Raw genomic sequence first — 12,904 nt, forward strand, 5'->3', positions numbered from 1 at the left:
TGAACGGAAAGTTTTTTGCGGCATATAGGTCCTTCAAGTAACCTACGTATTATTACTTATAGGCCTATATAAATATCTGATATTTTTTCAATACGGTTTGAATCAGAGACGGGCTATAATAATTGAATATGAGTTCAGCTGTTCTTAAAGTTGGCGTGCGCCAATCCACTTTCCCCAAACCAACAGCGCGCCCGTCCCAACAACACACACACACACACACACACACACACACACACACACACACACACACACACACACACACACACACACACACACACACACACACACACACACACACACACAGTAATCGCACTCACACGCGTGCGACCAGGGGGAGGGCTAACATACAAAGATAGTGTGTGGGGGGGTGTGTGATGCAGTTCGTGAAACTTTTGGCCACGAGACCGCCACGCGCATTGACATCAGCTGGAGGGGTGGGATCCTCAGGGGGAGGGGCTAGTTCACTTCACTAGAAAGGCTCAATCAGCGCGAGCATCCTCAGAGACATGACAGAAGGGCGCTCGCGAGTCCATGGATAGATGACTTAACCGAAGGGACCAACTTCCGATGAGTGCGAGCGTCTAAAAGAAACTCAAGATAAGGAGTCAACGGAGGATTCGTTTACTGGCTAGTGATTTGCCAAGAAGAGTCTTCGCTTATTTTTATTTTATTTTCATTCTTGGGGGAATCCGCCAACATTTCTTCACCAACACGTCTTAGGAACAGGTGGGTTTCTTTGCACAACTTCTGTAGGCCTATTTATTGTTTCTGGTGGACTTCTCTGGTGTTTCTCATTAGCCAAGTAGGGATGGACACCACTCATCAAGCATAATTCATACGTTTCTAAACACTAAAATACCTTATTGACTATACGTAGCATGTTATCTTGTCAGTGAAGAGGATGAATGGCTACAAAATTCATTTTCATAAACTCTATGTTATTCAACACCATGATAAAAAAAAGAGTAGGCAACTTGCCAGCATCACCATTAACAGCTGCGTCGAGACTTATGGAGAGCGGGATCCAAATTATTTACTGAAGCTTTTACAGAGAAATGTAGGGCATTAGGTCTTTTCATTACTTTACAATAAAATTAAATGTCGCAGTTCATCACACGCACTAATGCACAAATACAAATGCAAACTGTTACTGTTTAACTGCCCTGCATTTGCTACAAGTTGGAAATACCATTTCAGAACATCTATTATTATTTTTATTATTATTATTATTATTATTATTATTATTATTATTATTATTATTATTATTATTATACACCATTAGGTGACATATAATACTCTTTGAATGCCAACTCAAATACTCTCATATTCATAATGTAAGACCAAGTTTAGAGGAGTCTGGCGCTTTCAATCAAATGAAATTCAACTATTCCGCTGTATCTGTGTGGCTAGATCTCATGTTTTGTTGACTCCGTTTTACAGGCTACCCTCAAATTAAATCCTAGAGCTTTATCTCCAAGCTAAATCCCGCCGTGTCCCAGATTGACAGCGTCTCAAAAATGACGCCACACTGCTCGGAAATCGCAGGGTTTAGACCGAAAGTATCTCCCACTTAGATCGCGCATTAAAGCCGAGAGAATGCGCAGAATCCGTGCCAAATATTGTCAGCTTTTGTTTTAATCATTCGTTTGCCTTAATCTTTGTTCTTTCGCTCGTTTTAGTCCCACAGTTTAGTGTCCCAAGTGAAAGATTATTGTGTTTACGCGACCAGCTCTGAAGTCGCCATCAGGGCGAGTTGAGTACAGTTTAGATGGATGAACTGTTCATCCAACAGTGCTGAAGTTAAGAGGCATAACACCTCCGCAAATGTTTAGAAACGCGTAGAAAATGATGCTTTTGTGTAACAGTAATGTGAACCTCTGTACAAAAAACAGTAGTACCATTACTTTCAATTTTTGAATGAATATTAATCTGAGTGTGCCTCCATCTGCCCCCTTCAGATCACCATGATGACCAAACAGTTTGGCAAGTGTGGTGAGGTCAGCGAGCTGGTGAGCAGCCTGGGCTGGATGGACGAGGACCTGAGCTCCCAGGACGGGGATCGCACCCCTGACATGAGCCGCTACCGCCTGGGGGGCGGAGGCAGCCGCGGGGGCCCCATGGAGCTGGGCAGTGAGGAGATGGAGGAGGAGGACGAGGAGGAGGAGGAGGGAGGAGATGACGAAGACCTGCTGGGGCCCGACGGAGAGAAGGCCCCTAAGCGCCGCGGCCCCAAGAAGAAGAAGATGACCAAGGCCCGGATAGAGCGTTTCCGTGCGCGGCGAGTCAAAGCCAACGCACGCGAGCGCTCTCGCATGCACGGGCTGAACGACGCGCTGGATAACCTGCGTCGCGTCATGCCCTGCTACTCCAAGACCCAGAAGCTGAGCAAGATCGAGACCCTGCGGCTGGCCCGCAACTACATCTGGGCTCTGGGCGAGGTGCTGGAGAGCGGCGGGCTGCCCGACAGCCCCGGCTTCGTAGAGATGCTCTGCAAGGGCCTCTCGCAGCCCACCAGCAACCTGGTGGCCGGCTGCCTGCAGCTGGGGCCCTCGCCCGTCATCCTGGCCAAGATGGACGACAAGTGCGTGGGCATGGGCGGCGGCATGCCCGGAGCTGGCATGGGGGTGGTGGGTATCGGCGGGCCCGGCGGGCACCATCCTCTGAGCAGTTACCCGTCGCCCGGGTTACCCAGCCCCCCCTATGGCTCCCTGGAGGCCGCGCACCTGCTGCACCTGAAGGGCTTCAAAGGCCCCGCCTACGAGACGACCTCGCCCAATGACAGCACGCCGCCGTACGACGGGCCCCTGACGCCGCCGCTCAGCATCAGCGGGAACTTTGCCCTGAAACAGGAGCCGTCTCCGCACGAGGCCGAGCGGAACTACCCCCCTACCTCCGCCACCGCCACTGGGGGCCACTTCCTCTCCGCGTCACACCACTACCCCCCCGCCTCCATGGCTGCCGCTGCCGCCACGCACGCACTCTTCCCTGGCTCTCGCTACGAGATGCCCCTGGACATGGCCTTCGAGTCCTTTGCACCGCCCCCGCACATGGTGACGTCACAGATGGGCGCCATCTACAGCGAGTGAGGAGGTGTGGGGTGGGGAGATGGTGGCACGAAGGGTAATGCCCCACCACCTGCCACACACCCTCCATCTTGCTATGCGCTTGCTCAAACTCACTGCCAGGACTTCTTCACAGCCTACAGTGAGCAGACTTCCGAACATTTGTTTGTTATTGAGTCAGCACATGCAAGATGTGTGTTGATGTGAGAGACTCTTAAGTTGGATAAGAGTACAGAAGCAGGAACAGAAACAGAGAAAGAGCGAGAAGTTAAAAAAAGAGGACAAAATGTACAGGGAGAAACCAAGAGCTCCCATTGGTCCAACCTCAACTAAACCTACCTGTTACCTTGAAAACTGCTGAGAAGCAAAGAGGGATTGTTTTTGAAAGTTAATTTATTACCGTTATAATTTGCCTAATATGGCTTCTCTATGTTTTACATTTCACTTGTTTGTTTGTTTGTTTATTTACTCTGGACTTTTATGAAATTTGTTTGAAATACTTGATACACTCATATCTGAGCCATACACACATGTGATGAGGCATGTGCCACCACACACACACACACACACACACACACACACACACACACACACACACACACACACACACACACACACACACACACACACACACACACACACACACACACACACACACACGTGATCCAAACGAGAGACCAGGCAGGGAAACACAAGGGAATTAGGCACCATGAGTTTGATGTGTTCTTTTCCCCTCACCTGTACCGTTCTCCAACGAGACTTTAGTAGCATCTGTGACATTTTGCCATATGAACTGAAATACTGCTTTTATTTATGATGGTATTTAATATTTATTTTGAAATGACTTGTCGTCTGTCTCCTGAAACTATTATCAGCACACTTTTGTTTTTTTTGTCAAGTGTTTTCAGTCCACTGCCAGCCAGTGGTACTGCTGATTTATTTATTTTATTTATTCCATCTGAGCTTTTCTTTGTCATTCACCTCTATATTTGTCATACCAAGTCAAAACGTTTGTAAATATGTTCATGTTTCGCACTTAATGAAATAAATATTCTTATATTATATAATATTTCTTTTGTGATGCCTATTTTTATATTAAATCTAAAAAAAAAACAAATAAAAAAACAAAACAGATAATCTGTTGCATGTTCCGGAAACCTGGACAGTTAATTCCTCATCCCTATCATTTGTCTAATATAGTGAATATAAGCTGGATGTTAAGCCTTTACAGAGAAACATTTTATGTTGTTTTAAACCATTTGCATGGAAATGAATAGAAGGAAAAGAAGAAACAGAAATAAAGAGTTAAAATAGTTTTTTTAATATGATATAAGGAGTGAATAAGACCTCAAAGTTCTTTTGTGGAACTGGTAATTACAATGTAGCCTATAGTGTAGCAGAAGCTACTGATATTACAACAATATAGTTAGTACATCAGAACATTAACAGTCAATCATTACATTTTAGGAGGTCTAGACCTTGCAGTGTAGTGGAATACCTCAGCCTAATCTCCAAAAATTCTGTGCTCCTGGACACGGATGTTAAGGACACAAAATCCGTGTCCAGGAGCACGGATTTTGCCGAAATTCCGTGCTCCTGGACACGGAATTGTTTTCTGTGATGGGCATACGGAAGTGCTTTTCATATACTCACAGCACTGTGTTAACTCTATCATTAGAAAATACATACCAAATGCTAATCCTACGCAAAATAATGCTATAGCAATTTAAGTTGTGCCCTGACCAAAACATTCCCTAACCTTAACCTGTCATTAAAGAATTTTTTTTGAGAAGTACCTTTTCCAGTTGGTTGATAGGCTATCAAATTCATATAATGAATGAAAGAATACTAGCTGTGCCCAGACCAAAACAATCCCTAACCCTAACCTGTCAGTAAGAAATGTTTTGGTTTTTTTTGAGAAAAAAAAATATTTGACTGAGGTCAAAGACTGTGGAAACATAGAGCTGTGGGAGTATAAAGAGAGCACTTCTGTATGTCCATCAAGGAAAACAATTCCGTGTCCAGGAGCACGGAAAACAATTCTGTGTCCAGGAGCACTGAATTTTGGCAAAATCCGTGCTCCTGGACACGGATTTCGTGTCCTTAACATCCGTGTCCAGGAGCACGGAATTTTTGGAGATCATGTTGCATACCTACACAGACATAATACAGATGTGGAAAAGATATCCTCCGTGCTTCTGTTCTTCACTATCTGGTGCATCAAAGAGGGGACTGAGCAGAGGTGTCAGTAGTACAAATATGACAGACAGACTGTGTTGTCACTGAAAAACACAAAAAAACTAATAAGCAACCACCATACATTTGATGCAACCATCGCAGAGTCAGTTGATCGTAAGACAAGTACAACGGTCTACTGTAACTCAAATAAGTTACAGTAAACTGTTATTTTACTTTTACTTTTAATTTTGACACCTCTGGGGCTGTGTTTAAAGTCAGAGAGAGCCACAGGAGCAGCTCACATGTGGGAAATTCATTCCTGCTTTTATTATTTCTGCTTTTTTCCTTAGTACGTATTCATCAGAGTCATTTTCCCGAGCCCCTGAGATGCTCCGGTGACTTTTAGTTAGCGGCCCAGTTCTGAAAAGTGTTCTGCTAAGACTTTTGCTGCCACGTCAGGGTACAAGTTTCCAGCCTATTTTTTTGTCCGAAGGGTCCCACAGGTGAAAGTCTAGAGTGGTTGTCAGGCAGAAAAATAAATGTTTTTGTGACTTTTATGAGTTATCCTAGGAAAAGAAAAAGTCCTTCAATATTTCCTTAAAAATACGTCCTTCTTGCATGATGTGGCTGCTGCAGTTCTTGTTATTGGCTCAGATCCACACCGCCTCTCTGTGCCGTGGTAACGGGCAATTAAGTCTCAAGGGGTGTCCTGTCCACAGCCATGTTTTTATCACATGCTCTCCACAAAAGGGTCACAAACGGCACAGACAGGATGATGGATGACCCCCGATAGCCCCATAGGTAGCAGCTATTCCCACTGAGACAACGACATCGCTTACCACCACTACGCCACTCACCCTTACACCTCCTCTCAGCCCTCTCAAGTTCCCATCTTGTAGCCTTCATGCTGACAAACTTGTAAATGACCTAAACAATTCAAAAACACCTTGTAAATGTCCTAATCTTTTTTTTCCATGTCGAAGAAGTTCTTTACATGTAATGATCTTTTTGAAAACGCATTGGTTTTGGCCTTGTAAAATCTGCATATCAAAAATCCGTCTTTAAAAATATTCCATATAGGGGGCTAAAACGCATCTGTTACAATGGAGTTTTTATTTTTTATACGTTGCTTTTACACGTAAACAGATGAAAAAAATATCCACATTTAAAAAATATCCTGGTATGTGTAAACAGCACCTAATAAAAAAAGCACAGTTGGATAAATGAATTACATTCCCCTTGCCCAGACATAGTTTGCAACTTGATCAAAATGCTACAGAAGTCTCTGTGTAAAACATTTTCAAAGCTTCAAAGTTCTATTCATGCCGTCAGTGATGTCACAGGTCGGCGTCTCCTAATTCGGCGTGAAACAGATGTCTTTAGTGAGCCGTGTGAGCCCCCGTCGACATCTCTGTGGAGTTCGGCCACAATAAATACACTCCAATCAGGAGACAGTGTGTGTGCGGTAGAGTTGGGATAGGCAGTCCCAGTGCCCTGTGTGAATGTTGATTCCCGTAGGAGGCTAGGTCTTGATGTTATGAAATTAAGCTATTTTACGATAACCTCCAGAGTAATCTTTTTTTGGGACTACTCTGTGTGTGTGTGTGTGTGTGTGTGTGTGTGTGTGTGTGTGTGTGTGTGTGTGTGTGTGTGTGTGTGTGTGTGTGTGTGTGTGTGTGTGTGTGTGTGTGTGTGTCCGTGTGCCTCTTCCTTAGAGTTTGGGAACCCAAAGACAACCCATTTACACGAATATATAAAAAACAAAATTCTCCCAAATATATTTGGTCCTAGGTACTCAGTATACTGCATTTATATTTGTATAGTTTAACACAAATATATGGGTAGCCTATATAAAAATATAAAGGAGGCATCCTGTGTGTGAGGTGGTGTTGGAATTTCTGGGAGTGTCTCTGACAACTCTTGTTGTAGCTGTAAAGATTAAATTGAGAGATCCAAACAAAAACCCTTTATTATATGGAAAAGCTGTCATTGCACTTGGATCACACTTGGTGTGTGTGCAAGTGTGTGTGTTTGTGCGTGTGTGTGCGTGTGTGCGTGTGTGCGTGCATGCGCTTGTGTATGGTGTGTGCGTGCACATGTGTGTGTCTGAGAGTGTTGTTGCTGTCTGCCGGGCGCTGTGCCAGTCTGACTGCTGTGGTACAGGGTCTCCCGCTGGCTCTGTCCACTCTGCAGGGGCTCCGATGTGGCTGGGGGAGCCATGGGAACCTCAGGGCTGTGGAACAGGTGACTTCATCACTCCATCAATGCAGCGACCGCCAGCGGACATGTTCGCTCCTCTCTTCTCTCTCTCCTTGTTTTCAATCTATTCCCCTCCACCTGCCCCATCCATCGCTTGCCAGAAAGTCTCTTCTCTCTCTCCTTTCTTTCTCCTCCTCCCATTCTCCCTTCCTCCCGTTGAACCTCATCATTCATTTCTCATAATCCAAATCCTCTCCTCGTCTTTTCTCTGCTGTTCTCCTCTTCTCCACAACTCTTTCTCCCTTTCTACTTCCCCATATCCCTTGTTTGCCACAGTTAAATCTCTCCTCTCCTCTCCTCTCCTCTCCTCTCCTCTCCTCCTCTCCTCTCCTCTCCTCTCCTCTCCTCTCCTCTCCTCCTACCATCCTCCCTTCCTTCCTCTGAACCGTTTGTGCTTTTTAATCCCTCACTTGCCATCATCCAAGTTCTTTGCCCCAAACATCTCAGCCTTCATCTACCCCTTCATGCCTAAAAAAGTACATGTTCTCTTCTCCTCTCCAAGACCTCCTCCTGTTCCTGTCTCCTGTTCCTCTCTCCTTTCTCCTCCCCCCATCCCTCATCCTATCTCTGATGAAAAAAACCTCTCATATCCTCTTCCCTTCTTTTTTTCTGTCTCCTCTTTCCTCCTCCTTTTCCTATGTCCCTCCCCCCATCCCTCGTTTACTCCCCCACCCCTCGTTTAGCCCCAAATAGTTCATCCCCAGCTTCCATCCCTTCATCCCTGATAACTGATGGGGTGGGGGGTGGGGGTTAACAGATTACCGAGCCCATGTCAGTCTGTCTGCTTCTGTGGGTACCACCACGCCTGGGAAACAACATATCCTTCAACAGCACAGCTAGTCGAATAAACTGTGTCAAGGGAAGTCGTCAACTCAATGTTTTTTAAAAGCCATCCTTCAGATGTTTCACCGAAAAAAAGTGAGCACACCCAGGCTTCATACGGGCCTCAATCACAAACAAAACAAACAAAACAAAACAAAGCAAAAGTGAAAATAGTGGCCTCACACACGCCTCTCTCTTCAGTCTCTCCTCAGGCTGCCATCGTGTCATTCCTGAAGTTGATAAAGTCATCCCAAACATGCACATTAGCACATTTCTTGCAGAAAAGACGCCTTTGACTGCCATGGCAAAAAGGGCTTTTCTGATGGCAGTTATCAAACAATGTGGCTTTTCTGGAGGTGCACAAAGAGTGTGCTGGCAGGGCGCAAGACCTGGAGTGTTGGCAGAAAAAAAAGGAGAGAGGCCGCGTGAGTGGAGTGTTTGTGTGAATGTGGCGTACGTGTGTGTGTGTGTGTGTGTGTGTGTGTGTGTGTGTGTGTGTGTGTGTGTGTGTGTGTGTGTGTGTGTGTGTGTGTGTGTGTGTGTGTGTGTGTGTGTGTGTGTGTGTGTGTGTGTTTAGCAGCCCATATAAAGTGGAGGACAGGCCCCTGTGTTTGTGGGTGTGTGTGTGTGTATGTGTGTGTGTGTGTGTGTTGTTGTTGTTCTTGTGAAGTGGATGGCCCTTAAACCCCCCCACTCTTCCTCCACTCCTCCAGTCTACTTCCCCTTTCCTCCCTTGCTCCCTCTCCTGTCCTCCCTCCAGCGACACTTCAAGTTTGTCTTTTCCAGTCCTGTCGTCGCTGGAAGAGAGAGAAGGAGTGGGAGGAAGGGGTGGGGTGGGGTAGGGGTGAAAAAAGCGGGCGAGAGAAAGGGGGTGATTGTTTTAGCGGGATAGCGGGTTAGCGGGCGCCACTGGGCCATTGTGAGTGCAGCCTGTTCTCTCTGCCGACCCTTGACCTCCATTGTTGTGGCGCGGAGAGAGAGAGAGAGGGAGAGAGAGGGGTGGGGGGTGCTGCGACAGGGAGGGGGGGGGACAGCTGGGAGGACCGCGGGGGGCTGACTGACAGCTGGGACCAAAATTGGGGAAGAGGAAGAAAGAAAAGATAAAAAGAGATATGGAGAAATACAGAGGAGAGAGAGATGGAGATATGCAGGGAAAGAGTGAGAAAGAAAAAACAGAGATCGAGGCAGAGAGAGAGAGAGAGAGAGAGAGAGAGAGAGAGAGAGAGAGAGAGAGAGAGAGATGAATGCATGCAAGAAAGAGGTACATTGAGAAAGAGAGAGAGCGACATGCAGAGGAAGAGGTATGTTTAGAAAGAGAGAGAGAGGGAATGAAAGAGAAGTGATGGAGGGAAATAGAAATTAAGAAAATGACAGGTAGATGGAGAAAATTAGAGGATAGAAAGAGGGACAGACGGAAACAGAAAAGAGGACAGGAAGACAGAGGAGAGCAGGAAGGAGAAAGAGAGAGGGACAGAGAGAAAGGGCCAAATACTAGGTGTGGGTGCTGTTGGTACGTTGGATTTGAAGACCCCCCCCCTCCCTTTTTTTTCCAAGTGTTCCTTTCTCCTCCCTCCTCTCCTCCCTCTCTCCCCCTCTCTTCCACCTCTTTTCTCCTCCCTCTCTCCCCCCCCTCCCTCTCTCCTCCTCTCTCTCTCCTCCCTCTCTCCCCATCTCTTCCCCCTCTCTCCCCCTCCTCTCTGTCTCTCCTCCTCTCTCCCCTCCTCCCTCTCTCCTCCTCTGTCCCCTCCTCCGTCCCTCCTCTCTCTCTCCTCCTCCCTCTCTCCTCCTCTCTCCTCCTCTCTCCCCCTCCTCCCTCTCTCCCCTCTCTCCTCCTCCCTCTTTCTCCTCCTCTCTCCCCTCCTCTCTCTCCTCCCTCTCTCCCCTCCTCCCTCTCTCCTCTCCTCTGCTTTGTGAGGCTGCGTTGAGTGGTGGAATGACACATAGCTGTACAGCACTCTCTGGCAGCAGGGAGACAGGTGGGCAAGCACAGAGTTCATCACATGACCAGACATGCTGTTGTCTCTTCGCCTCTTGCTGTTGTCTTTGCACGTACATGTGCATTGTATTGGAAGTCAATGGGAGGGTTCCACAAAGATGGGTGAGGACTCTGTGTCTGTGTGTGTGTGTGTGTGTGTGTGTGTGTGTGTGTGTGTGTGTGTGTGTGTGTGTGTGTGTGTGTGTGTGTGTGTGTGTGTGTGTGTGTGTGTGTGTGTGTGTGTGTGTGTGTGTGTGTGTGTGTGTGTGTCCGCGCGCGAACGTGTGTGTGTCCTGCGTGCGTGCGTATGTGTGTGGTGAAGTGGGGGATAATATGGGTTATAAAAATGAAATGAGAGGAACATATTAAGCCAGAAAAACCCAAAACACGGCAACACACTTTGATTTATAATACTGCTCTTTGAAGAGCTTCCGTATGAGCAGTCAGCCCTGACAGGGGAGAGGTAGCCTGGGAACTCCCATACTGCCTTTAGTTCTACACACAATCGTTTCGATCTGAAAGACAGTCTGGCGAGGATGACTCATAACGGCCAAGATCATGGTCCCTGTGTCATAATGGCCAAGCATTCCGACCTTTACAGTTTCTCTGCCTAATCAGAGAGCAGGGCATTGTGTCATAATAGCCAAGTATTCTGCCCCCTACGGACTTTACAATAGGCAACTCCTCAGACCTAATCTCACGTGTGGTAAGGTCTGGTGTTAACCAGGCAAGGGGAGAGGCAGGTTGGAATTGAATCAAAATGGAATACCACTATGTGTGACAATGATGCCTCCACAACGTAGATCATTGTCCTGTAGGTGAACTGAAAGGATCATGCTTATCAGCCTCATCAGCCATCCTTATCATGTCATTTCGAACACATTTTGAACATTGAACAAATGTGTGTGTGTGTGTGTGTGTGTGTGTGTGTGTGTGTGTGTGTGTGTGTGTGTGTGTGTGTGTGTGTGTGTGTGTGTGTGTGTGTGTGTGTGTGTGTGTGTGTGTGTGTGCGTGCGTGCGTGCGTGCGTGCGTGTGTGTGTGTGTATGTGCGTGTGTGTGTGTGTGTGTGTGTGTATGCGTGCCCCACACATGTGCAGGAATAAACGAGCTTGGGAGTACACACAGCACCGCAGGGTCTGAGATTCGTCAGCTGTGGAAGTCAGCTTGTCTCCCGCTGCTAACACTTTCACTCTGTGTGTGTGTGTGTGTGTGTGTCTGTGTGTGTGTGTTGGGTCAGTCTCCTGCTGCTCACACACTGGGTCCTTTGGAGCAGCAGACGTGTGGCTCTCACACACACAATTGCAACACGCGGCTATCTCACACACACAGTTGACCTGGACCCAGAGCCAGAGAAACATCTCTGCCCCGGCCAGGTCTTTGCTACCCTACCATACCCCCCCCCCCCCCAAACAGAAAGAATGTGAAATAAAAACTTGTTCGGTATGATTTTGTAGAGGCAAAATCATTCTGACCGTACCATTCTTATCATTCTTATTGGTGGACCTGCAAATTTTTTTTGCAAAGATTGATTTTTGGTCATTTCCTTGGAATTGGTAAACATCAGTTTTGTTCGCCAAATGTGTCACCAAACATCTTGATTTTGGGAGAGCAGTAATATGTCTTGGCTGCAACGCTTAAAAGCAGATGAGGATCTTCCTCAGTTTATATAGTAGGCCTAGTATTTAATTTAGTTAATTTGTTAAGGTGGTTTGCTTTCATATGGCAGTGTGGCTCTTTCATTTACCTTTACCTTATCAAAGACCAACACACCATCACACCACATGCCAGAAGCCCCAATAGCCACATGCCATAGCCCCAATGCTATGGGGCGTAATGTGATACACATTACCAGGGCTTGACACTGGCACCTGCCAACCGGCCAAATGCTGGTAAAACTGGCCTGTGGCTGGTAACAATTTCAGTGTCACTAGCCAATTTGGCAGGTAGAACCAAGCTCATTCTATGGTATGACATATCAAATAGTGTACATTCTGCGCTTTGCCCCTCGTGTATCAATTGTTTACCTTTAAGTTCAAGATAAAGCTCAGTTTCTCAGATTCTATTTGTTTGTTTTATTTCCATGTAGAAACCCATGCACTCATCTTCTTACTTTAAGCTCCTCGTCTTCTGAGGTTAGATGTGCAGCGTAATGATATATATATATATTTCTTACAAAAATCCAATTTCTGGCTAGTAGAATAGCTGGATGGCTAGTGACTCAGGAAAACCACTAGCCACAGTGGCCTGCAAATGAAAAAGTTAATGTCAAGCCCTGCACATTACATTACATTACATTACACTTAGCTGACGCTTTTACCCAAAGTGACTTACAGTTATTTACAGGGTCTTGGATACAGTCCCCTGTGAGGTTAGGTGCCTTGCTCAAGGGCACCTCAACCATGGGATTCGAACCTGCAACCCTCTGAGGTAAAGCCCATCTCCTTAACCACTAGGCCACAGAGAGTAGAGAGAGATACTTAAAGGGACACTGTGCAGGAAATGGTCAAAAAGGGTACTGCAACTATGCTGCTCATTGAAACTGGGCTACCCATTGCCAAATTTGATCTTTACATGAAAGTAATAAACAAATATTTTCTAGTATGGTCC

The 12,904-nt window shown here is 46.4% G+C and overlaps 1 protein-coding gene across 1 annotated transcript; it reads left to right on the top strand.

Annotated features, from left to right (window-relative positions):
- The first annotated feature begins 1,964 nt into the window (after positions 1-1,964).
- Positions 1,965-3,086, top strand: neurod4 (neuronal differentiation 4). Its single transcript, XM_063209604.1, has one exon. It carries the CDS (start codon positions 1,965-1,967, stop codon positions 3,084-3,086), a length of 1,122 nt encoding a protein of 373 aa, XP_063065674.1.
- Positions 3,087-12,904: the final 9,818 nt, after the last annotated feature.

This window comes from Engraulis encrasicolus, chromosome 10 (assembly GCF_034702125.1).
Source record: "Engraulis encrasicolus isolate BLACKSEA-1 chromosome 10, IST_EnEncr_1.0, whole genome shotgun sequence".
Classification (NCBI taxonomy): domain Eukaryota; kingdom Metazoa; phylum Chordata; class Actinopteri; order Clupeiformes; family Engraulidae; genus Engraulis; species Engraulis encrasicolus.